A 25,095-nucleotide genomic window follows, 5' to 3' on the forward strand; every position below is an offset into this window, starting at 1 on the left:
TTGCTATTGCATTCTCTGCATTCATATTCTCATGTTCACTCTTCTGCTATCATTCTGTCTTACATCCATCTGCTATCTCTCTCACTCTTCTGCTATCATTCTGTCTTACATCCATCACAGCCTTTGGCCTAGTATTCTTCACCTCCTATTCATGACTTTCATTCAATTCACCACAGTCCATTAATGTATCACAAAGTGGATCAACCATTATTTTACTGGCATGTCCTCTAGTGAAACAAACAACTACAAAGCTATGTGTAAGCTATAAATCCTGTATCCAGAAAGGCACCTGTTCATTATGCAAATTTGGCAGATGTGTTTGTTGAGAGATTAAACAAGAGAAGTGAGGGTCTGTAGAAAGTGTGATATGTTAATGAATTGTGGTGATTTGAAAGAAAGTCAGGGAAATGGAAGTGAAGAATACCATGAAAGGTGAAAGACAATGATGGATGTAAAACTAAGAATGATAGCCAGAAAAGTGAGCATGAGAATATAAGTGTGGAATATGCAATTGCGAATTTGGAAATGATTTAAAAAAGAAAAACGGAAGTAGAAGTCTGTCTGATGCAATTATGGAAGCAGAAGTGTGCCTAATTGACGAAGCAACAGCTGCGATGACTAGGAGAATGTAAGAAGCCTGACTTATGGAGCAATAGTGAGAATGATTCTTGGCATGTACTAATTGAAGAATGAAATGACAGATGAGAAATGAGATAAGGCATATACCAAATTAAATTGGACATATGGTGGATATGAATGGAAGGGTATGAAAGAATAAAATGAAAGATGGTGGAGAGAAAGAAGTAGCAAATGACTTAAGAATAGCACTTATGAAGATTCTACCATAAAAGGTGTGATGGATGAGAGGGTTCACAAGGTATGTTTTCCAGGAGGAGAATGAATGTTCACAAGGTATGTTTTCCAGGGTGATTCAGACACTGAATATGAGAAATGTGCGAGAGTGTTAGTGGTTGTGAATAGGGAGAATGCGAGATTGGATAATAGGAGATTATTGATGAAAGTGAAAGACAACAGCATAGTAGAAAGAGTAGTTTGTGTGTTGCTCATGTATGACAATGAGAAGTTGCAGTGTAGAGCAAAGATCTTAAATAGAATGTTAGCAGAAATGTCTGAAGAGAAAGAAGTGCAGTTTGTGAATATGTGGAATGAGTTTGAAGGACAAATGGAACTTTTCAGCCATCCAACCAACAGCTCCAACTTTGCACCCAGTGACTACTTCTACCTCTTGTTCTTGCATATCAAGCAGTGGCTCCATCTCAGTACTTTGAAGAAGTTGAACAGCATGATTCAGTTGTTGAACTCGCTGCCAGCAGACTTTTTTGATTTGGATATTAAAAATGTTTTTAATATTGTTTACAGAATGTTAAGTGTTTTTTATATAAGTGTGTGTGTGTGTGTGTGTGTGTGTGGTGGTGGGGGGGATCTACCAACTCCTGGAGTGTCTATGCTAGTTTCATGGTTAAATAATGATTAGGGCATGAAGATACTTCAGCTGGTGGCCAAAGCAGTATATTTTCCTTTTGAATTTTAGGCAAACTGTAAATTCTTGGGGGGACAAGCAAAGTGTGGTGGAAATAGTTTTTTTAACTGTATCCGTGGGCTAAGATGCGACTGATTTAAGTAATTCTACTCTTTTCTTTTTAATCTGATTATATTTCACAAGTTGATAATATAACAGTAGCACTCTTTTTATCAGCTCTAGTAATTACAATATCCTGATTTGCTTTTAAAGATTTCACAGCTGCTAATTCAGTTTTGGTGAGGTTGCTAGTTAACTTTGAGGTTACCTTAAATGTTTGAAATGTCAAGAAATTAAAGCAATTATCCTTAACATGGTGGTAGTCTCCATAATTTATAAAAATAAATGCTGATCACCATGTAACATTAAAGAAAGGATGATGAAATCTTGATTACTTAATTATTCCAATGTTTTCAGTTCTTCTCTTGGTAATTCTGACCATAAACATGGTGCAAGTTTCCCATATCAGATGCAGCTGTCTGTATTGCATATACAATTTTATGCCTCATATCCTTCATATCAACAAGAGATACTAAGCAGGATTATTTCTGCTAATTTTATTCCTAATGTCCATGGTCAGACTGCTGTTATTATTCTCCTGATCCGAAACACTTGTTCCATCTGAATTAAAGATAACGCATCTAATATAAAGATCTTCACCCTCACATTCCATTTAAAATTCCTGGCTGTTACTCAAACTTTACGTAATCAATAAATGCAAGGGGTGCTTAAGGGTCAAAGCTGTATAACTGAGAGGAGACCTCCACATAGCCTTTAAAGGAATGCGGAGAACCGACCAGGGTTTCTGACCTAATGTCCAATCCTCACCTTCTCATGGTGCACCCTGTTGGGTATCTACTTTGATACTGAACGAACGAGGATGGGCTGGCAATTTGGGATTTAGCCGACCAAATTGTATTCTTATTGGTTAAACCAAAATAAAAAATGATGGTACAACATGACAATTTCATGCCGGCTGGGGCGTCACCCGGTTAAACAAGGCCCCCGTTGTTTTCGCCAGGGAACCGGGGTGAACAGCGAAAAGTCAGCTACTGGAACAAATATGAAAACAAACCCCAACTCAACATCACCAGAGTTAAAGATCGGTACTATCAATGTAAGAAGCCTGAATGGCAAAGAAATGGAACTAGCTGAGGAATTAGATAAGTACCAGATCGACATAATAGGGGTGACAAAAACAAAAAAGACCAAAAACTGGTGAGATCTTACTGAGCAATAAATACAAAATGTTATATTCAGGCAATGACAATCAAAGAAAAGAAGGAGTAGCCATAGTATTCAACACAAAATATGAGGCTAATCTTCTTGAATGGCAGTCAGTCTCAAGTAGAGTAATGTGGGCAAATATGAGAATGGGAACTGGACAATGAGACTTATTTGTGCCTATGGTCCCACAGAAGGTTCTACTAAGGTAGAAGTGGAGGAATTTTTTGACGCTCTAGAAAAAGCAACTGACACAATGAAAAAGGAAAAGTTGGTCCTTGTTGGGGATCTAAATAGCAGAGTAGGAAATGATTGTGAGACATACAAAAATATTTTGGGAAAATTTGGAGAAAAGAGCAAAGATAATAATAATGGCAAATATCTGTTGGATTTCTTCTCAGGACATGGACTGGTTATTACTAACACCATGTTCCAACAAAAAATATGCACAAATTCACATGGAGAGAAGAGGCTAGGAATAAGAAAAGTCTCATTGACTATGTTATTGTTGATAGTGATGTTTTCTCCCTGGTGCAGGACACCAGAGTGTACAGAGGATTTGAAATTGGAAGTGATCACTATTTAGTCTTGAGCAGGATAAAATTGAATTTCATATTGAAAAGAAAACATGTAAGAAAGTTTTAAAGCGAATAAAAGTTGAGCAGCTCTCAGATGTGAACTGTAGACTAAAATACAGAAAGATTATTGAAAAGAAAATGAAAGAGTTTGAGAACAGGAATCAAACCTTGGAGATTCAGTGGCAAACTCTGAAGAAAACATTGATTGATTCTGCCAGAGAGGCATGTGGTGAGGTTGTGTGCAAGGATAAAAAAATCAGAACTCCCTAGTGGACACAGGAAGTTAAAGAGGCAGTGAAGGAAAAGAAGAAAGCATATCAAAAGTTCCTGGCAAATAAGTCAGCTTTTACTCTTACAGAATATAGAGACATGTGTAAGAAAGCTAAACAGTGTGTAAAACTAGCTAAACAAAAGTCATGGGGGGACTTTGGCAAGAATATAGAAAATAAATATCAAGAAGGTGGCAAAATATTCTGGAGGGTGTTAAAAAAGCTAAGGAATGGAGGAAAGAGTGCTGTAAAAGGAGTTAGAGATGATAAAGGTGACATGAAAACAGGAGAAAAAGATATCTTTGAAGTATGGAGTAATTACTTTGAAAAACTGCTAAATGAAACAAGCAGTGATGACAGCACAGTGATAAAAAACACTGACCAGACATGCAGTCAGGAATACATATCCATACTTGAAGTAGAAAAAGCCATCAAAGGCTTGAAATGTGGAAAGGCAGCAGGAGTAGATGATATTTGACCAGAAATGCTGAAGTATGGTGGTATAAAAGTCTTACAGTGGCTGCACTGCATAGTTCAGAAAGCCTGGACAGAGGGACGGATTCCAGATGATTGGAGTAGAGTTCTCATAGTACCCATATATAAAAAAGGGAAATAAAACTGAATGTGAGAATTACAGAAGTATTTCCCTACTGAGTGTTCCTGGCAAGATCTATGCAAGTATACTTGAGAAACGGTTGAGAAGAATTGTGGAAGAAAAGCTTAGTGAAGAACAAGCTGGATTCAGGCCAAATAGAGGCTGTCAGGATCAGATCTTCACTTGACGACAAATAGTCGAGAAAGCATGGGAATATAACAAAGATCTGTATTTAAGTTTTGTCGATTTGGAAAAGGCATATGACAAGGTGCCAAGAGAGAAGCTATTCAATACGCTGCAGTTATATGGTGTCAATGGGGCATTATATCAAGCAATACTTAGTCTTTATTTGAGTTGTAAGTCAGCAGTTAGAATTGAAGGAAGTACAGGAAGATGGTTTAATGTTAAATCTGGTGTGAGACAAGGATGTACATTATCCCCTCTGTTATTCATTATCTATATGGCTCACATTATGAAGGAAAGTGGCATTAAACCTGATATCAAAATTGGAGATGTTGATGTCAGCTCTTTGCTTTATGCGGATGATGTTATACTTCTAAATAAATCCGCTACAAGTCTGCAAGATTCTCTGACTAAATTGAATAGCTGTTGTAATAGATATGGTATGAAGGTCATCATTGTCTTTGTCAATAAAAAGACAAAGACAATGAAAATAGGCAGAATCATTGAAAATGTCAACTGTGTTGTGAATGGAGAACCTGTGGAACAAGTAAAACATTTCAGCTACTTAGGCACAATTTTTACTGAAGATGGTAAATTAAATATAGAAATAGACAACAGAATCATTAAAGCTGGTATGATCGGAAGTCAATTGAATAAATTCATATGGAATAAGAGAGAAATTAGTCGGAACACTAAATTAGCTGTATAGAAGACAGTGTACAAACCAGTTTTAACTTATGGATCTGAGAGCTGGGTAAGAAGTAAAACACTTGATCAAAGACTAGAGACCGCAGATATGAGAGTCCCGAGAAAGATTAGAGGCGTGAACAGATGGCATCAATGGCAATATAATATTAAAAATGAGGATATTAGGAAAGAACTTGACATTGTCAGCATCCAGGAATGCATTAGCAGAGCTAATCTCAGCTGGTATGGTCACTTAAATAGAATGGGAGTGGAAAGATTAGCAAAACAAGTGTTCTCTGCCAGGTTGGCAGGAAAACGACCCAGAGGAAGACCAAGATATAGGTGGATTGATACGGTACAAAGTGCCTTAGACGATAGAAATATAAGATCTGATAATGTTGGAGTCTTGACAAGTAACAGACTGATTTGGAGGAAAATTGTAGATAGGAAGTTAGTAATGATGTATTTTTTTCATGTAGTACTGTCATATCCTGTACACCCCTTGAGGGTACATGGCAGGAATTTGAAGATGATAATGATAAATGCAGCACATGAAATCTAAAAAACCATAATTTTAACTACTCTCTCTGCCTATACAGAAATTCACAAGCTACATAAACAATATAGTCAATAAACAACATAGTGAATACTTATTTAGAAAGAGGCTAAAGCCAGAAAACTTGCCTCATATCCATCTGGTATACCTACTGCTATCATATTCTGTCATCTCCAACTTTTGCATCAATGACCTAGATATATCATTCCAAATGAAAAATTTCAAGAAAGGCCACATGTAACTCAAGGCATGTCACATTTCTCTTGAATTCATTCACACTCAAAACCTCCAAAGACAAGCCATTTCAGTCATGCACCATCATGAGAGGAAAAAAACCCAATTTGTCAACAATTTGCTGAGCAGATAGGCCTCCAACATGGCATCTATCACAATGTTTCTTTTAGTCTCTGTTAGTTCCGTTCCCACTCACAGACATTTCACCCAAACACATCTACACTGACTTGGGAGCATGATATTCCTTCAATTTATACTGACTACAAAGATGTGACTTGTTACATCGCATGATATACCATGCCCATGGAGTGTCTGTTGACTTCTTTCCAAAGCAGTATATATAGAGTTAAACAAATTTTTCATTCTATGACACAACTGACAAGGTTTAGCAATTTTTTTCAACAATAAATGTAAGTAATAATGAAAAGAATTTGAAGCATGTTGGGCTATCCATAGAGTGAGCAACTAAAGTTTTGCTGCAAGATATCAAGCTTTACACTGGTGTCAATTAATATTAAATCATAACCATACCAAAGAGACAATATAGCAAAACAAAAATCAATTATAGTACTCTCTTTACTTAAAAATGGAATAGTGTGTGTGTGTGTGTGTGTGTGTGTATATACACAGGAGATGTTAACCTCAAGCCTTGGTCACTTTCTTGACTTTCATCTTCACTGTCTTCATCAGGTGCTACAAAAACCACTTGCATGGTAATTTCTCCTTGCTATAATAAAAATATTAACACATTAGAATTTTCTACAAACTAAACATAAATTACATTTTTATTTAAATTAATTTTTTTTCCCCACATTTAGTGAATTCTTCATTATTCTTATAAATAATTCCTTGGTACTTTACAAAATCGCAGCAATAATAGTAAAAAAGAAGTTAAATAAGACGTATGAAGTAATACTGCCATGTTTAATCATTAAAAGCATTTAAAAGCTCAGTACTAAAGTGGATTTTGAATATTATAAACATGATCAAGTCTCTAAGTTGTAACCTAATATCTAAAGAATGATAAATGCAGCTACTATAAAATTCAAAAATTATTAATAAGAACATCTTTTATTACTGGCAAAAATCATCAGACATGCAAATGCACTAATATTTATCCCCAAGCATAAATAAAGGCTGAAAAATAACATGGTTATTTTCCCACAGTCAATTGCAAATAATTCAAACAACTCAGACAACAATAGGGCTAATAACATAATCTAATACACTGGTGTCCAAAACCTAAGAACGAACACTATTTCTGAAGATTACAACTCCAAATTCAGCTGAATCAGCTTGTGGCAATTTGTATAACTGACGATTTCGAGTGGCAAGTGGATACACATTCAAATTTTTGAATAGCACTCAAAAAGGATCATGTGTTGGCACTCAATAGGATAAAAAGGCAAAAGGCTGCACTAAGCAAATTGTGTTTTGAAAGAAGCTCTTTTTTGTGAAAGAATAAAGTTGCAAACTTGGATGACATCATCTAAATGATTTCATGCAGGGAAGAATTATTGGAAAGCTCGAAGAAGGCTGCAGAATTACTGATATTGCAAGAGAGTTTGGAATCTCAAATAGTGTTGTATTCAGGCTCTGGGCAGCATTTCAAACCAACAGAATATGTCCCAGACATTTGCTAAAAGATTACCTTCACTCTATCACAGAGCACAAAGATATTTTTGGTTATAGCAGCAAAACATAATCAATGCAACCAAGGTAGGTCAGTTTGCAAGTTGGTTCCATTCAGGCACAGGAATGCAGATATCTCAACAAACTGTGGCAAGATGTCTGAAAGCCTGTAGTCTGTGTCCCTTTATCCACAGCTCATTGTAGAGCACATTTTCAGTGGTGTTGTATCCATAAAAATTGGACAAGACACAATGGGCTAATGTGCTCTTTACAGGTGAAAGTTGCTTTTAGTCTTTCCTTCGATTCTAGATGACACTTGATCTGGCATGAAATTGGGACTGCTTACCATTGAGAGGACGTTCTTGAAAGGGATAGATACAGCAGTTGTGAGATCATGGCGTTGAATAAGCATTATGCTTAATGGACGCACTGCGCCACAACTGCTGGAAAAAGGGACTGATTGGTGAACAATATTGCAATGAAGTTCTTCAACATCATGTTTGATTGGTGAAGAATTGATTTTTATCGATGACAATGCCACACTGCATCATACACGAGCAATGGAGATACCTCTGGAGACCAAGGATGTTAATCGAATCGAGTGGCCAGCATGCTCCCCAGATCTAAACCTCACAGAACACATTTGGGATGCAATAGGAAGACACATTGCTGCTCAAAATTCTCATCCACAAAACAAAAAAGGCCTTATTCTTGCTCTGAAGGAGGAGTGGGTCAATTTGCTCAAGAAATCCTGAATCACCTGATGCTAAGTATAGTTGTGAGAGCTGTATCGCAGTTCAAAGTGGACACATTCCATACTGAAATGTCTCTCCACATAATTTTCCGTAAGCACTATACATCAATTCCTTAACTACGTCCTTAGGAAATTTGTATCTTTTGTGAAAAATGTACTGCATAATTTCTATGAAATTTATAACATATTTTTTGTGTAACATAATTTATTAGTATGCTGGCAATAAATTTATATCCACATTTGGCTGTAGTCATGAAAGTTTTCCCATATACGGATAAAAATGTAGTTCGTCCTTAGTTTTTGGAGCCCAGTGCATATAATTGTTAGAGGACACTAGAAGACAATTAGACTCCATCTACATATTCATCTTGATTTTGTATTCACCACTCCCCCCCCCCTTCCAAAAAAAACTTTATAGAAAAATACACTGTTACGATTTTTTTGAGTGAGGATTGAAAAGTAACATCCCACCCTTCCAATTCCTCATCCATGAAGTAACATGTAAGTTACTCTTTAGAAGAACATATAAAGAAAAATCACTTAAGGCTAAGTTAGGGTTATATGTGGCATGAATATCTAACCGAACATAAAAATTTCAGACAGTCAAGCAGGTGACATGCAGTTACAATCTTGCTAAAATCTGAGTAGTCTCATCATTACACTAGGAAACATATGTAATATTTAATTTTCACAGTGTAAATAAAAGCTATATTTAAAAAAATAAGATATATTTGCAGACATTAAGGTGTATATTTGCGTGAAGTGATTTATAACTTTCTCTAGCACGGGCAAATGGGTTTTTCTCTTGGAAACTCGTCCCATAATATGTTGTCACATTTGGTCCCTTGTCATGGCATAGGGAGAGGTAGATGTTGAAAGCAGTAGTGAATGTGTGATTGGGGATGATTATTAACATGGGAATGGATCGACACGAGTCAGGTAGTTGAGACTAAGTGAATATGTGGGGTAAGCAGTCATAAAGATAATTGGCATGGGTAGGTGGTGAGGAAATCACAACCAACAAGTGGCTTGACTAGGACTGGTTATAGACCTAAAAACAAACTGCTATGTTTATTTACAAATGCCACAAGCAGAAATAAGGGAGATGAAATTTTTTTTCTGCCATCCTGACAACACACTTTTTTTTGCTAACCTTTCCTTTTCCATTACCATTTCACTTTAGATTAGCTCTGCTCACACATTCTTGAATTCTAACAATGTCAACTTTCTACTTAATATCCTCAATTTTAATATGATTGTCATCAAGGCATCCATCTGTTTATTCCCCATATCTGTGGTCTTCGATCAGTGATCAGTTCTATTTCTAACCCAGTTCTCAGATCCAAGAGTCAAAATTGGTTTAAGTGCTGTCTTATACAGCTACTTTAAAGTTACTTTCTCTTTTATTCCATATAAATTTATTCAGTTGACTTCCTACCATACCAACTATGCTAATTCTGTTGTCTATTTCCATGTTTAATTTGCCATCTTTATTAAAAATTGTACCTAAATAGTTTACAGGTTTCTCATTCAAAATAAAGTTGATGTTTTCAGCGTTCCTGTCCGTTTTCATAATGGTGAGAGTGACCATAAGATGATTACCTGGGCGGTTGACGGCTATATGTCTGCGAAAAAAGTATATATATATATAGGAATACCTCGATTATTGCGGTTATTGTTGCCAAGAGAAATAACGCAATAATCGAATCCGCCATAATCGGGATAAATAATGCGTGTAAAATGGGTGATCAATGCCAAGGATTTTTCAAATCTATTAATTCAATTTTATATATCAAGTAAAAAAGAAATGTGTTAAACGTGTTAAGTAAAAAATGAAGGCTCATTAAGAAAAACAAGATTATTCTTTAATCTTTATTTATATATAAGAAGTACATACAATTATTCTTTCTTGGATAAAAATTGGTGTAGAGTTGTCTGGTGGAATTTTTTCTTCGTATAAAACTCGGTAGCAACGGATGGAATTTTCAATTTCCTGACGAACTTTCAGTGATCGCTCGAGATTAGGATTGGCGTTCAAGATTTTTTCCGTTAAAATTTTCAGCAATTCTAAACATTCCGTCCATTTCTTTGAGGGTAAATTCCTTTGGTGCCAAGTCAATTTGTTCGTCATTATCATCGATTTGAGCATCGTAAGCACGTTCTTCTTGAGGTTAATTAGGTCTTCATCATCCAGCTCCTTATCATGTGACTGAAGCAAGTCCTGAATATTACCTTTTTCAATTTCTTTTAGTCCTAGATCAAAGCCAAGCTCAGTTATGTCATTGATAACACGGGTTACTTCATTTTCAAATCCTTTAAAATCATTTGCACAATGAGGAATAATCTTTTGCCACACAGCTCTCAGGTTGCTAGACGTTACTTCACTCCATGCTTCCTTGACATTCTCAATGCAATTTTTGATATTGAATGCCTTCCAGAATTCTGTCAAAGTCATAGCTTCATCTCCTGTAGTCTTTTCTATTGCTTGTGAAAAAGTTCTTCGTAGGTAATATGCCTTAAAGGATGCGATTACACCTTGATCCATTGGCTGGATGATGGACGTGGTATTAGGTGGTAAATAAATAACTTTTTACATTTTTGCACAAATTATTCAGTGCTGTTGGATGACTAGGTGCATTATCTAATATCAACAAGATTTTCAAATCAAGATTTAATGACTTGCAGTACCTTTCAGCTTCAGGACAAAAACAGTTTTTAAACCAATCCACAAAAATAGTTTTTGTCATCCAAGCTTTTCTATTGGATCTCCAATGAACAGGGAGAAAATTTTTATCTAAACATCTAAGTGGACGAGAATTTTGTGAACGATAAATAAAGAGAGGCTTCATCTTGTAATCTCCAGAAGCATTGCCACATAGTAAAAGTGTTACACGCTCCTTCGAAACCTTGCAGCCAGACTGTGATTTTTCATTTTTTGTTAAAAATGTTTTAGTGGGCATTTTTTTCCATAATAAGCCTGTTTCGTCAGCATTAAATATCTGATCATCGGTATAATTTCCTTCTTCAATGATCTGTTGCAATTCACCAGGAAAACTAGCTGCTGCTTTTTCATTGGCACTTGCAATTTCACCTTGTACACGAACACTATGAATGCTCGATTGCTTTTTAAACTGATTAAACCACTCTGAACTTGCAGAGAAAGTTTCTTCCACTACTGATGCCGAATCATTTTCGCTTTCAGATTGTTTTCTTTTTAAAGTTTCAAACAAATTCAATGCTTTTGTTTTTATAGTCATTTGACTAAAAGGAATTCTCTTTTGGTTACAATCTTTTATCCACACTGACGATAGTGTTTCCATTTCAATCATATGATGGCTTCTGTTTCTCGTAGTTTGGAACACAGATGAGGTCGATGCACTTTGTCCTAGTTGCTTATAGTTTGCAGCGTGGTCTAAAATATGGTGAACAGTTGATTCATTTAGAACGTACTCTCTTGCAATTTTGGTTTTGGTTATGCCTGCTCCATACTTATTTATCATATGCAACTTATCTCCTAAGCTGATCACTCTACGTTTCTTCTTGATAGCTGTAGACTTGAAATCATCCTTGTTTCTTTTAGCATTCATTGTAGGAGTAAATAACAAGAGAAATAAACATCCACATGTACTTCAGGCAAGGGCAGATAGTTACTGGTAAGTGGTGAGAAGGTACTGTCGGATAAAAACAAAGCGCTACAAGAGAGCGATACCTGGAGAGTGGCAACTCGAACTGGTTGCATATGCAGTGGGCTTCTCGCGGCCGCGATAATTCGAATTTTGGTATCAAATTATAAACCGTGATAATCGAGGTATTCCTGTATATATTTGGAACTAGAAGGCTGGTGATTATGAGAAACTTAAGAGACAGCTTGGAGCTATAGCATGGAATGAGTGGAAAAGAAATAAATGTTGCTTGGGAACTGATAAAGAGATACTTAATAACATCAGTGCAAATGTATTCTGAAATTTAAAAAGCTGAATTAAGCTCTGTGTACAAAGTAGGTGGCAAATGGATGAATGAAGGGATTGAGCATGAAATCTGGAAGAAGAGGGTACTGTAGAGGAAACACAAAATGAATAATGGAAACGATCAGTTGCATAAGGAGTATAAAGAGCAGGTCAGAAAGGTGACTTAGTTGGTAGAGAAAATGAAAGATTTTTTTCTTAATATTCTATATTGAGATGAAAAATCTTTCATCATATTTAAGAAATTAATGATTAGATGATCTCAAGCAATAAGATTGCCGCTTTTCGGAAGGGCTCTGTTAAAAGTACCCCAGCTGCGTCAGGAAGGTTGCTACAGGTCAGTCTTCTGTCAGATGCAACCTTATCTGCTTATGTTGTCCTGACAGAATTCATAAAGGTATTTTGTGTTTTCTTTCTTCTACAAGAATATTTTAAAGGAGCCTCCATAGCTCAGTCAGTATAGACAAAGCCCTTTGGTCGGAAAGACCTGGGCTCTATTCCCGTTAGTGACGTGAGAAACCTTTATCTGGTCTCTTTCGACCAAAAGAGAGTTAGCTGGTCTAATACGGAGGTAGGGGGTTTTTTCACCCGGAAACTCTGTTTTTTTTTTTTTTTTTTTTTGTCTCCCACAACAGTCCAACCTGCCCCCTGAACACAACATCTACAGACATAGGACACACTGGCAGGCATAAGGCTAACCACCTTATCCTCAGGATGGGTACGGTTTGGAAGAACTTAGGACAGCTCTGTAACCGGCCAATAGGCCTAATACAAAAAAGGAAGAAGAAGAGGACAGCAAAAGTATAGTATGAGCAGAAATTAACAAATCTGCCAAGAAAAACTTTAGAATTTTTTAATATATGGCAAGTAGAAGGAAGAATGATTATATGGTAAGATGATATTAATGGATGAAGATGGTGGAATAGAAACCTGCAGAGGACAAAGTTGAGGTATTCGGTGAACAATTTATAAGGGTGTTTCATCCTCATCGGTATGAAATCATAAGAAGTTTAAGTGTAGATGATATAGGATGGGTTATTTGTGGGTGAGCAGGAGATATACATGGAATTAAATAAGCTTGATGTCAATAAGGCAATAGGATTTGATGTATATCACCACAGGTCTTAAAGAATTCCAGGGAGTTGGCAGCAGCATTGTCATTTCATTGAAATCTTCAGTTTCTTATTCTCTTTATACCAAAGCCCAAAATTCTACAAGCAAGCTAACACATCCAAAAGACTGAAATGCAGGAAACTTACATCACGTCCAAATGGTAGTTATGTATTTTGGCCTCTTCCAAGGCTACTGGCTGTAACTTTTGACCTTGATTCTATACCTTTACACTCAAGCCACTTTTCTGGCTTCCTGCTTTTTCTCATATTCTTGCACTAGCTAGTACTTTGATTTTTCTCTAGTAACAGATCAGAAGAATCTTGTCCAAACTGGATACCAAATGTTTCCTAATTAACATTTCTCTGATTATACTGAATGTTTTTGGTACATAGAACAGATGAGGTGACATCTGTTCTATGTCACTTTTTTTATTCTCTTCTATTCTTCTGATATCCACCCTGCAGTATAGAAATAAGTCCATAATCAACACACTCTTAAAAGGAAGCAACAAATCTTTACTTTCAAATTATGGCATCCAATTTTTGTGTTAAATTTTTTCTAGATAAAACAAATAAACAATAAAACCATTAATAGTCTACTTCTGCATTACTCGGTACCTCATGTGGTTGCTCAATATCTCTAGGGAATATGATTATATTTGGCATAAAGGCAAACTCCCATTATATAATTTATCTTCTGACTTACAACTTATAATTTATCTTACAACTAGATTGCTAGCTTTCTGTCAGGATGCACGTTACATGTGATGATAGATGGATTTATTCTCCAACTAATACTGAGGTTCTGTAACTTTCGTTTTATATCAACTACCTTCTATGCATGCATGAAAAAATAGACCCGTTTTCATATTTGGGGTAGTGCCCCAAATCAGTACAAAAGAGAGCAAATAGGTTAATTAATGACCATTTCTCATGAATACACACCACTCTTTCCCATAGCTGAGTATTTGCTACTTACATTTTCTACAAATATTTCAATAGCCACTTGGCACTGATAATTCCCCTGCTCTCCTCTAAATCTGTTAAAGTAGTGGCTAGATATACTCATTCACAGTTTGACTCTTAACTCCCAGAAGAAATTTTTCTTCTTCTTCATTCATTCCTTCTGCTGTTCATTTAGAACAATCTTCCTGCTTATGTATTTCCTAGAAAGAAATACCATTTTTGCACAACTTTCAAAAGCAGTATTTCTTTCATTTTAACTTTCTGCTCATTAGTACCATATATGGTATTAATGTATGGGTGTACCATAAAAATAATAGTAATAATAATAATTAGTTATATCAACTTATATCAATATTTTTACTCACTTGCACTATATTAACAATCCCCTTCTACTTCCTGCCTTTCCTTAATCTTTATTGCACATATGGTCGGCTTTATTTCCAATCACTTCCAGTTATGTGCTAATGATCTACCCAATCTCTCACATTAGCCTAAGGAAAAAAAAATTTTTTTTTTGACTGCGCCAGCCAGACTGCACTTTCAAGAGTGAGGGTTTGGAATGTACATTAATGACAATGCAGGTACTCGAAACCTTAACCAGAGTTCTTCATTTTATCTTATTTGCAACATTAGGTCAGTCATGACAATTTACTATTGGTACACAGGCTTGCAGTTTTTTTGGAGATAGTGCATTGACAGATATCAGACCAGCATGTTGTTTACAAGTTATTTATTATAACCGAGAAATGCATATATGGTCTAAAAATCAAATAGATATAGATACACTTTCCTAGCTTTTTCGAAACTTCGATTCTAAGTTTCTATAGGACTTAAAAATTTGCACTAATGTAACTCGAAGGATGCTCTCAGACAGATTGAGACAAACCTTCTGACATATTCTACACTACTAAAATAATAGCTCATTACATATATTCACAGTTACTTATTCCATGACACAAGAGTACTAACTTATCACAGTTACTTATAGATCTTCTTTCACAAAGTTTTTTGTACTCAGTGAAAGTTCCGTTAGAATGTCCTGTTCTTCGATCTTGTTTGTAGTGTTTCTTTGTGGTGGTTCGATGAGGACTGTGAGTAACGTTCCCTTTTCCTTTCCTCGGTCAACTGTAGGTTTTCAATTGAGATAATGCTGGAAGAGTTCTGGAACTATCAATACATCGGTGAGGCCTCTCTTTTGGTTCCTGGTGGTCGTAGGGAAGAGAAGCGCTGAGAATCTGAGAACCTCTTTCCTACTCATGAGGTCACTTAAATATCTTTCAATTTCCTTTGTCTTTCACTTTTGCATGCTACACGCTCATCCTCAGGCATATCGATGTCACTTTTGCGTTCCTTTCCTGAAGTCTTTGTTCTCGGTGCTTTCTGACATTCACAAGTCTCTGCGACTTTTCCCTTTATTCTTCATTAATCCAGACAACATTTTTTCTGACTCATTATTTAATAAAGAAAGTTTTCTTTTTGTGCTGAGCATAATGGTTTACAAGCAATATCAAAACTTTACATATATTACATATCATAAACTATTATCACATATACGCTTTATATAAATTTTTTATATTACATTGTATGTATTTTCCTGACTTGAGACCCTTGTAAAACTGAGCACGATAAGTTATAGAATTACTTATCATATGAGATTTTACACTGTAGCACTTTATGCAGAATGCAGTTCTATGTAAACTTACAATGAAAAAATATGTAATGGAAGTAATATCTTTTAAAAATTCTTTCACCTGACTAGAGAGAATTTTCACAGCTTCTGAATGCTTTACATCTCTCAAATCTATTCCATTTACAGCTAAAATTGCATCTCCCACATATAGTTCACCACCTCTCCATGCAGGCAAACCTTGATGAATTTCTGAAATAAGGATTGGGACTCCATGTTCTTTCCCACCCTAGATTAAGAAAACAGAGAAAATAATCACACCAAATCATAACAAGATTCAATGATTAAATAATCTAATTTTTTAAGATTAGCATCAATAATTTAACACTGTGTACAATTTTATGATTAATGCTACTTAAAAAAAAAAGAGTACTATGTGTACGTGGCTGAAAGCCTGAGAAGGACCAATTCAAATTCAGATACATTGATGATAGGAAATGCATCTTCATCTCTAGATGATCAGTGCAATTACAATTTTTTTTTTTTTAAACATTTAACTGGAGTTGCAGATATTCTTCAGGGAAGATGCATTTGTTATTAGGGAAGCCAGACTGAGAAAATCAAAATTCAAAGAAGGAAAACCAAAAAGTCCAGATTGGTAGCATTAGGAGGGGAAAAGGAAATAGCAAACAAAGCCAAGAGAACAAGACAGAGAAGTTTTTAGCTAAAACAGATAAAAATATGTTGATGTTAAGTCTGATGCTCTCTGACATGGAATAACCATGCAACATGGTTATTAACTAAGGAACACGGTGCGGCTGGCATAACACATATTACAAGTGGGACTGCATATGGCTTACAGTTAACTCCTTTATTTTAGAGAATGTTAGTACCTTTAGTAATTACTTTGGTAATATTTTACTTACTTTAGACTGTAAATTTCAGTGTGTGTGTGTGTGTGTGTGTGTGTGTGTGTGTGTGTGTGTGTGAGAGAGAGAGAGAGAGAAATTTACTACAAGATACTGTGTAGAAGAATTTTTCATGCCGCCAATATGTACATGGAAAATGGTGGCCAAGCTTTCTTGTTCAATGAGTTTAGCATGAGAGATTTTATACAATGTAGTGTATGTTCTATGTGTTGATTACAAAGAGTGAATGGTTTATGGTATGAAAGTGAGAGAGTGTTTTAATGATGTTCCACTTGCACATGAAACGTCATAAATGTTTCATGTGCAAGTGGAAGAAATATCAGTCGTGTAAAGTAGGAGAATAAAGTGACTAATATCAATAAAGTAAGGAAAGACAGTAAAAGTGTTCTGGAAAATGTGAAAAGAGTGAAAAATATTGTGCAAAATATGAATGAGAGCATGAAAGAAATAGCTGAAATAAGGAGTGAAATAGCATGCTTTATGTAGCATCTTTCACAGAACATAGAGTGCTAGAGTGACTGGAGAAATGATTGTCACCTGGTACAGCATGAGGGAGAATGAAAGAAAAAGTATAAAAGTGCAAGAAACTGAGAGCAAAGAGAAAGTATTGTATGAGGATTTGATGATAAGAGGTGTACTTAACAAGAAAGTGATGAAAGCATGTTTACCAGGTGCAAAGATCAAGGATGTTAGTGCAGACTGTGGATGGCATACCATACAATGGCAATTTGTTAAGTAGGCCCCTGAGCAAATCCAATCACATAATTTTGAAATTTTCAGGGCAACCATGTGAGTTTCTCTAAATTTTTCCATGGTTTCAATCCAGAGGTGAGTGGTGATAGCTAAAAGATCATCTGTAGATTGCGAGTGGCAGAATCTGTACTGTTAGTCACTGATTAGTTGGTATGTTTCTAGGTGGTTCAATAGTTGGTTGTTAATGACCATCTCCATAATTTTAAGACTGTGGAGGACATACCACACGATGGCAATTTGCTAAGTAGGCCCCTGTGCAAACCCAATCACATAATATTTAATATTTGCTAAGATGGTAATGACATTACACAAGAGTAACTGTGGGATGTAGAAATACATGTACATGAATGCCAGAATTATCAGAAATAAGGGAGAAAAGTTTTTTTGCATTGGCCAAATCACATCTGCCAAAATTTTAAGCCAAAACATGACTTAAAAAAAAATTGACTGAATTTTTTTTTTAAGTCATGTGTAAATCTATATCTGATCTGCACACAAGCATCACAAGACCTACAGCAGATTAGTGTTGTGTGTGGGCAAGATGATAAGAAGAAAGGAGGAATCTGTTCATATTTTGTTTGAACTGCTGAAGGTTGTATTCTCTGGGGAAAGGCTGTTCCAAAGAACAGAAGTAGATGGAATAAAAAAGGGGGGGGGCAGTGAAGTTGGTTCAGTGAGTTTCAAGATGGACTGTAAAAGGGTGTTGTTAGTAGTGGCTGCTCTAATGATTTTGGAGGAAAGTGGAGGAATAACAGTGGTCAATTCAGCAGAACACTGTCCAGAAAGTATATGAAGAGGCACAAGGCAGAAATTGAATACCTGTAAGAGAGGGACTGAAGTGGATATGTGGGACAGGGATCAATAATAAGCTGGACTGTCCTCTTCTGGATAGAATTGAGCAATCTTAGAAAAGATTTTGGTGCATCACCCCAAATATGGGAGCAATATCTAAATTTGGACAGATTTGGAATTTGTATAGAGGTAAAAGCTGTGAATGTGAAAAATAGTGCCTTGTGAGAAAAAAGTACACCAAATCAGAAGCTATAGTTGAAATGTGTTTGTGCCAGGAAAAATCAAAGGTTATAGGTTCAGTCCAAGAAGGGAAATCTGATCATGTTTGGATATCTGGGTATTGCTGAAGGTAAGAGATGTGAACTCTTAATTGTGAGAGATCAAGATAGGACTGAGTTTTTGTGGCATTGAAGTCTACAAGGTTGTCCTTGCCCCAGTGGGATATAGCTAGGAAATCAGAGTTCAGATCAATGCTTGTGGTGGATCTTGAGGATTCTAATACTTGAGCACTACAAGGTTCGTCAAATGAAAAGGAGGAATGGAGTGTACTGCCATCGACAAAAATATGGATAGGATTGGGAGTCTGTGTTAGCAGGTCATTTATATACAAGAGGAAGAGAGTAGGTGAAACAATGGAACCATGGGATACCCCTGAGTTGGTAGGGAAATCTAAGGAGCAGAAACTGTCCACCATGGCATGTAGTGAAAAACCAACAGAAAGTTGGCAATCCAGTTGCAGACTGTGGAAGGTATACCACACGATGGCAATTTACTAAATAGGCCGTTATGCAAACCCAATCAATTTTGAAATTTTCAGGGCAACCATGTGAGTTCCTCTAAATTTTTCCACGGTTTCAATCCAGAGGTGAGTGGTGATAGCTAAAAGATCATCTGTAGATTGTGAGTGGCAGAATCTGTACTACTGGTCATTAGTTGGTATGTTTCTAGGTGGTTCAACAGTTGGTTGCTGATGACCATCTCCATAATTTTAGAGAGAACAGAAGTAAGAACAATTGGATGGTAGTCTGCTGGTTAACTTCTACACTTTTCTTTGGGGTGGGCTAGATGTGGATCTGTTTCAATGTCATAGGATAGTTGCCCATGGAAAAGGAAAAATTGAGACAATACAGAATAGGTGCCAGTTTTGGGGTACAGGTGTTCAACACATTAGATGTGATACCATAAAGACCAGATGACTTGTTTGTGTTCAGGTTATTAAGGATTCTTCAGATTTCCATGTGAATAGGGCAGATTGAAGAGGCAATACAGAATACATGTTAGTTCTGGGGCACAAGTTTTTAACAAAATAGGTACAATATCATCAGAACCAGATGCCTTGTTTGTGTTCAGGTTATTAAGGATTCTTTGGATTTCCTTCTGGTGGAAGACTATGGGTGTTATTGAGAGAGCAGTTCTTGGTGAAGTGGAAGGAACTTGGCCCACATCCATCAATGCAGACATTGGAAGAGAAGAGTGATGGTAAGTCTGCCATGTCTTTAGGTGAGGTAACTATAGTACCATCCAGATGTGAGAGTGGTGAAAACCTGGGTGGCCAGAAATTGTGCCCAGTGCCCTTGGCAAGAGACAAGAAGGAGTGACTGTCATTTGGGCAGGAAGTGAGTTTGCAGCATTTGGTCTTTTCAAAGTCTGATTTGGATTTGGTGATGATTCTTTTACAGATGTTGCAAGCCACAGCATAGGCAGAATGAGTAGCGGGAGTTTTGACCTCAAGCCACTTGTGGTATATAGAGTTTTTTCTTTTATTGTATTGGCATACATTTTTGATACCCAAAGCTTGAATATTGGCTGTGAATGTAGAGTGAAAATAAGGGATGAAGGTGTTCATTGCTGGAGGATGATTTCTGTTATTCAGTGTGAGCAGATGTTTGGATCAGAAGAACTGAAGCAGTATTCAGACCATGGGCAGGAAGAACAGAAGTCATGGAGGTTGTCCCATTTGGTGCTCTTGTAGTGCCAAAGGACACAAGACTAAGAACTAGTGGGTGAAGGTTGTTCTGTGGCAAAAGAGACTTGTATGAGGTTGTGATCTGAGTTAACAAGAGGAGAAAAAAAGGGTAGGTTAGTTTGGTAGAGAAATTTTGAGCCAAAGCAGATCAAACAGAGGGGATTCAAGGCTTTGAAATCTCTGGCATAGTATGCCAGTCATGATGAATACACAAGTGCTATCCTTATGGTGGGAAGAACTGTTTAATGTGTAGTTTGGGCAGATGGGGGTGGACAGTGGTTGTTGAGTCTGCCAATTGGGGTTCTAATAAGAATAGTAATTCTAGTTTAGATGACTGTAGGTGGTGGCGCACACTGCTTATATTGCTGTTTAGGCCAATCAAAACCCATTTTTTTGGGTTGTGATTCATTGTATGTAGTGAGAGGTGACAGACTTGCAAAGATACTGCTGACACAGAGGGAACCTAGTCGGTAAAAATGATATATGTAAAGGGCACAGTATTTTCAGGTAAGATAGAAGGAAATAAGATAGGTGGGGTATTGCTGATAATAACTGAAAAATTACAACCAACAAAATTAGAAGTTAAGAGAAAATTTTACGTCTGTTGGAGAACATTTGAGGCTATCTGGTGCAAAATAGACGCAAGAAATATATTGGTGGTTGATGCTGTAGACCAGGGTCCACAGGAAGGTGTTGATGCCATGTATCAGAGATTAGCACAATGTGTGCAGGCTGAGCAATTAATATGGGAAACTTCAAATATGATAACACAGGGAGGAATGTGGGCATGGCAAGATGAAAGTGGAATTTATATAGTAGCTAAAGAATAATCACCTGAAACAACATGTCACAGAGGGGGGGAATCAGGGGTTTGAGAGTGCTGGTTGGTTCTCCACATTCCTTAAAAGGCTACAAGTGGGTCTCCTCCCAGTTATCCAGCTTTGACCCTTAAGCATTAATGCAATAATTTTTGGTTTTATATTTAGAGAAATGTAGGATTTCTTTCTTTGTTCTATGGTAATACACAGAGTACAGCCAGTTGTCTTTCCTAGGAATTTCATTTCTGCAGTTTGGATTCATCATTCATCTTTCTTTTTAATAATCCATGTTTTGTTTCCAAATAATAAAACTGGCTTAGATGTGACATAACCCAGCCATGCTTAGTGAAAACTTGACATGCCGGTCCCAAGCCCGGATAAATAGGGAGGGTTGAGCGCAGGGCTAGCAACCCAGTCTCGGAAAAAAATTTTTGCTATGCAAACTGAAACCTTCCAAAATGTGATACCGGATGAAGAAAATAGAACATGAACACGAGGTACCTCTGTGAAAGCCCTTCTGGGGAAGCAGAGGTGCAGAAGAAAGTGACAGGCAAGCTTAGACTGGGATATTGGAATGTTAGAACCATGTTCGAAGCTGGGAAGACATACCAAGTCTTGAGAGTTCTAGAAAAATACAGACTAGAAATAATGGGATTAAGTGAAACGAGATAGGAACTGGAAAAATCAAATTAAACTCTGGTCACTACTTAATCTACTCTGGGAACCAAAATACGAATGACCACACGAAGGGAGTTGCACTAATGGAGTGGAACCCAACATCCAAAAGAATACTAAACACTAGATTTAAAGCCGGCAAGCAGAACATCACAATAACTGCTATATATGCCAACAAATGATGCGATCCAGGAAGAAAAGGATAATTTTTATAACATGCCGCAGAGAAGTATAGAAACAACAAATAAAAAAGATATGCAACTTATAATTGGAGACTTTAATGCTAAGGTTGGAAATGATAATACTAATAAAGAAACTGTTATGGGAAAGTATGCAGAAGGAGAAATAAATGAAAATGGAGAAGTACTTATAGACTTTTGTATGTTTAATCAGCTTGTAATAGGAGGGAGTCTCTTCCAACATAAAAAAATACACAAGTGAACATGGATAGCACCAGATAAAAAGACAAAGAACCAAATAGACCATGTACTTATATTCAAGGAATTGGAGGAAATCACTCCTGGATGTCAGAGTTAAAAGAGGAGCTGAGGCATATTCAGATCACTTTCTCCTAACAGCTACCATAAAAGTAAAAATATTTAAAAATAAACAGTGCACAATAGGAAGAGGTTTAGAATTGAAAAACTCAAAAACAAAGAGATTAGAAATAAATTTATAACAACTCTACAGGATAAATGGGATAACCTCGAAAAAAGAGAAGGAGATAACATAGAGGGAAAATGGACCAAGATTAAAGACATACTAATAAACACATCAGAAAAGACATTGGGATTTCGAACTAATACAGACAAGGAATGGATATCAGAAAACACCAAATTAAAAATAGAGGAGAGAGATAGAATAAAAGAGAAACTGTTACAGATTGGCAAAAATGTTGAAGAACAAGCAGAAAGATATAGAGCAATTAACAAAGAAATAAAAAGAAGTGCAAAAATGATACTAGAAAGTTGTATGATATTACAAGGAAATTAAGTGGAAAAAGAAACAAATGGATAGTTCCTATATACAATAAAGAAGAAAAACTATTATTAAATGAAAAAGAACAGATAAATAGATGGGTGGAATTCTTCTCAGAGAAATTTCAAGAAATGACTGATGGTGACCAGAGCCTAGAATTAAATGAACAAAATGCATCATTAGATATAAATTTGAACGAAATAACAAAAACAGAAATTACAAAAGCAATAACTCAGATCAAAACAAGTAAAGCACCGGGAGCAGACAACATACCAGGCGATATACTAAAAGCAAATCCAAAACTTATAGCAGACATATTATATCCCTTACTAAATGAGATATGGCAGAAAGAAAAGTGGCCTAAGGAATGGAATACTGGATTACTGGTTAAATTACCCAAAAAAGGGAAGCTATCTGAATGCAAAAATTGGAGAGGTATAACATTACTGAGTGTTATAAGTAAAATACTAGCAAGGATAATACCATAAAGAATCAAAATAGAAATAGAAAAACAACTAAGACCAGAACAGGCAGGATTTAGAGCCAATAGATCATGCACCGACCGCATTGCTACTTTACGAATTATCATAGAACAATCATTGGAATGGCAGGCAAGCTTATATTTAAATTTTATCGATTTTGAACAAGCTTTTGACAGTATAAACAGATCTTCCATATGGAAATTACTTAGAAATTATGGACTCCCAGAAAAAATAATAAGAATAATTAAAAAAATGTATGAAGATTTTGAAATTAAAGTAATACATGGAAATACCCTCTCAGAACCATTTAAAACAAAGACAGGAGTAAGGCAAGGTACTATATACTCTCCCCTACTGTGTTTTTAATTGTCGTAGACTGGGTGAAGAGTAAAGCATCTCATGAAAATACAGGATTACAAGAGTTACTTCAAAACCAACTCCACAATCTAGATTTTGCAGATGATATCTGCTTACTTTCACAGAAGCACCAACATATAAAACAAAAAACAACACTTATAGAAGAAATACCGCTTAAAGAAGTAGAACAATTCATATACCTTGATTCAATAGTATCAATAAGAGGAGGAACTACTGAAGATATAAACAGAAGGAAAAGTTGGCTTATTCAACTTTCAACCAAAGAAATATTTGGAAAAACAAGAATTTGTCTATAAAAACTAAAATGAGAATATTTAATTCAAATGTAAAGGCAATACTAATCTTGGATGTTAAACAAAAAGATAGTTAACAGTGCCCAGGTCTTCCTAAAAAAGTGAGAATGATACTGGGAATATATTGGCCAAAACTAATATCAAACAAAGAACTATGGCAGAGAACAAACCAGAAACCCATGTTGCAACAGATACATGAAAGGAAATCAAGATGATTGGGGCATGTGTTGAGGAATCAAGAAGGTGGCAAAATATTCTGGAGGCTGTTGAAAGAGCTGAGAAATGAAGAAAGAGTGCTGTAAAAGGAATTAGAGATGATAAAGGTGACATTAAAACAGGAGAAAAAGATATTCTTGAAGTATGGAGTAATTACTTTGAAAAATTGCTAAATGAAACAAGCAGTAATGACAGCACAGTGGTAAAAAATACTGACCAGGTATGCAGTCAGGAATACATATCCATACTTGAAGTAAAAAAAGCCATCAAAAGCCTGAAACATGGAAAGGCAGCAGGAGTAGATGATATTCGACCAGAAATGCTCAAGTATGGAGGTAAAAAAGTCTTACAGTGGCTGCACTGTAGAAGGCCTGGACAGAGGAACGAATTCCAGATGATTGGAGTAGAGCTCTCATAGTACCCATATATAAAAAGGGAAATAAAACTGAATGTGAGAAATACCTCTGTAATTGAGTGTTCCTGGTAAGATTTTATGCAAGTATACTTGAGAAACGGTTGAGAAGAATTGTGGAAGAGAAGCTTGGTGAAGAACAAGCTGGATTCAGGCCAAACAGAGGCTATCAGGATCAGATTTTCACTTTATGACAGATAGTTGAGAAATCATGGGAATATAACAAAGATCTGTATAAAAGTTTTGTAGATCTGGAAAAGGCATATGATAAGGTGCCAAGAGAGAAGCTATTCAAAACACTAGTTATATGGTGTTAATGGGGCATTATATCAAGCAATACTCAGTCTTTATTTGAGTTGTAAGGCAGCAGTTAGAATTGAAGGAAGTACAGGAAGATGGTTTAATGTTAAATCTGGTGCGAGACAAGGATGTACATTATCCCCTCTGTTATTCATTTATCTATATGGATCACGTTATGAAG

General features: G+C 36.2%; 2 protein-coding genes across 3 annotated transcripts in view; one reads left to right on the forward strand and one right to left on the reverse strand.

Moving 5' to 3' along the window:
* Positions 1-25,095, forward strand: part of LOC150096051 (PCNA-interacting partner-like) — a 274,947-nt gene that overhangs the window by 218,657 nt on the left and 31,195 nt on the right. The gene's annotated exons all lie outside the window — the stretch shown is intronic.
* Positions 1-25,095, reverse strand: part of LOC150096052 (Golgi-associated PDZ and coiled-coil motif-containing protein-like) — a 171,168-nt gene that overhangs the window by 13,841 nt on the left and 132,232 nt on the right. For both annotated transcript variants that reach the window (XM_090408808.1, XM_090408809.1), the window contains exons 6-7: positions 16,047-16,211; positions 6,508-6,593 (exon numbers count right to left, since the gene is read on the reverse strand). In XM_090408808.1, coding sequence (XP_090264934.1) covers positions 6,508-6,593; positions 16,047-16,211 — 251 coding nt within the window. The remainder of the gene's footprint in view (positions 1-6,507; positions 6,594-16,046; positions 16,212-25,095) is intronic.

The sequence above is a fragment of the Typopeltis vanoorti genome, chromosome 19 (assembly GCF_054136105.1).
Source record: "Typopeltis vanoorti isolate ZY-2024b chromosome 19, IOZ_Tvanoo_1.0, whole genome shotgun sequence".
Classification (NCBI taxonomy): domain Eukaryota; kingdom Metazoa; phylum Arthropoda; class Arachnida; order Uropygi; family Thelyphonidae; genus Typopeltis; species Typopeltis vanoorti.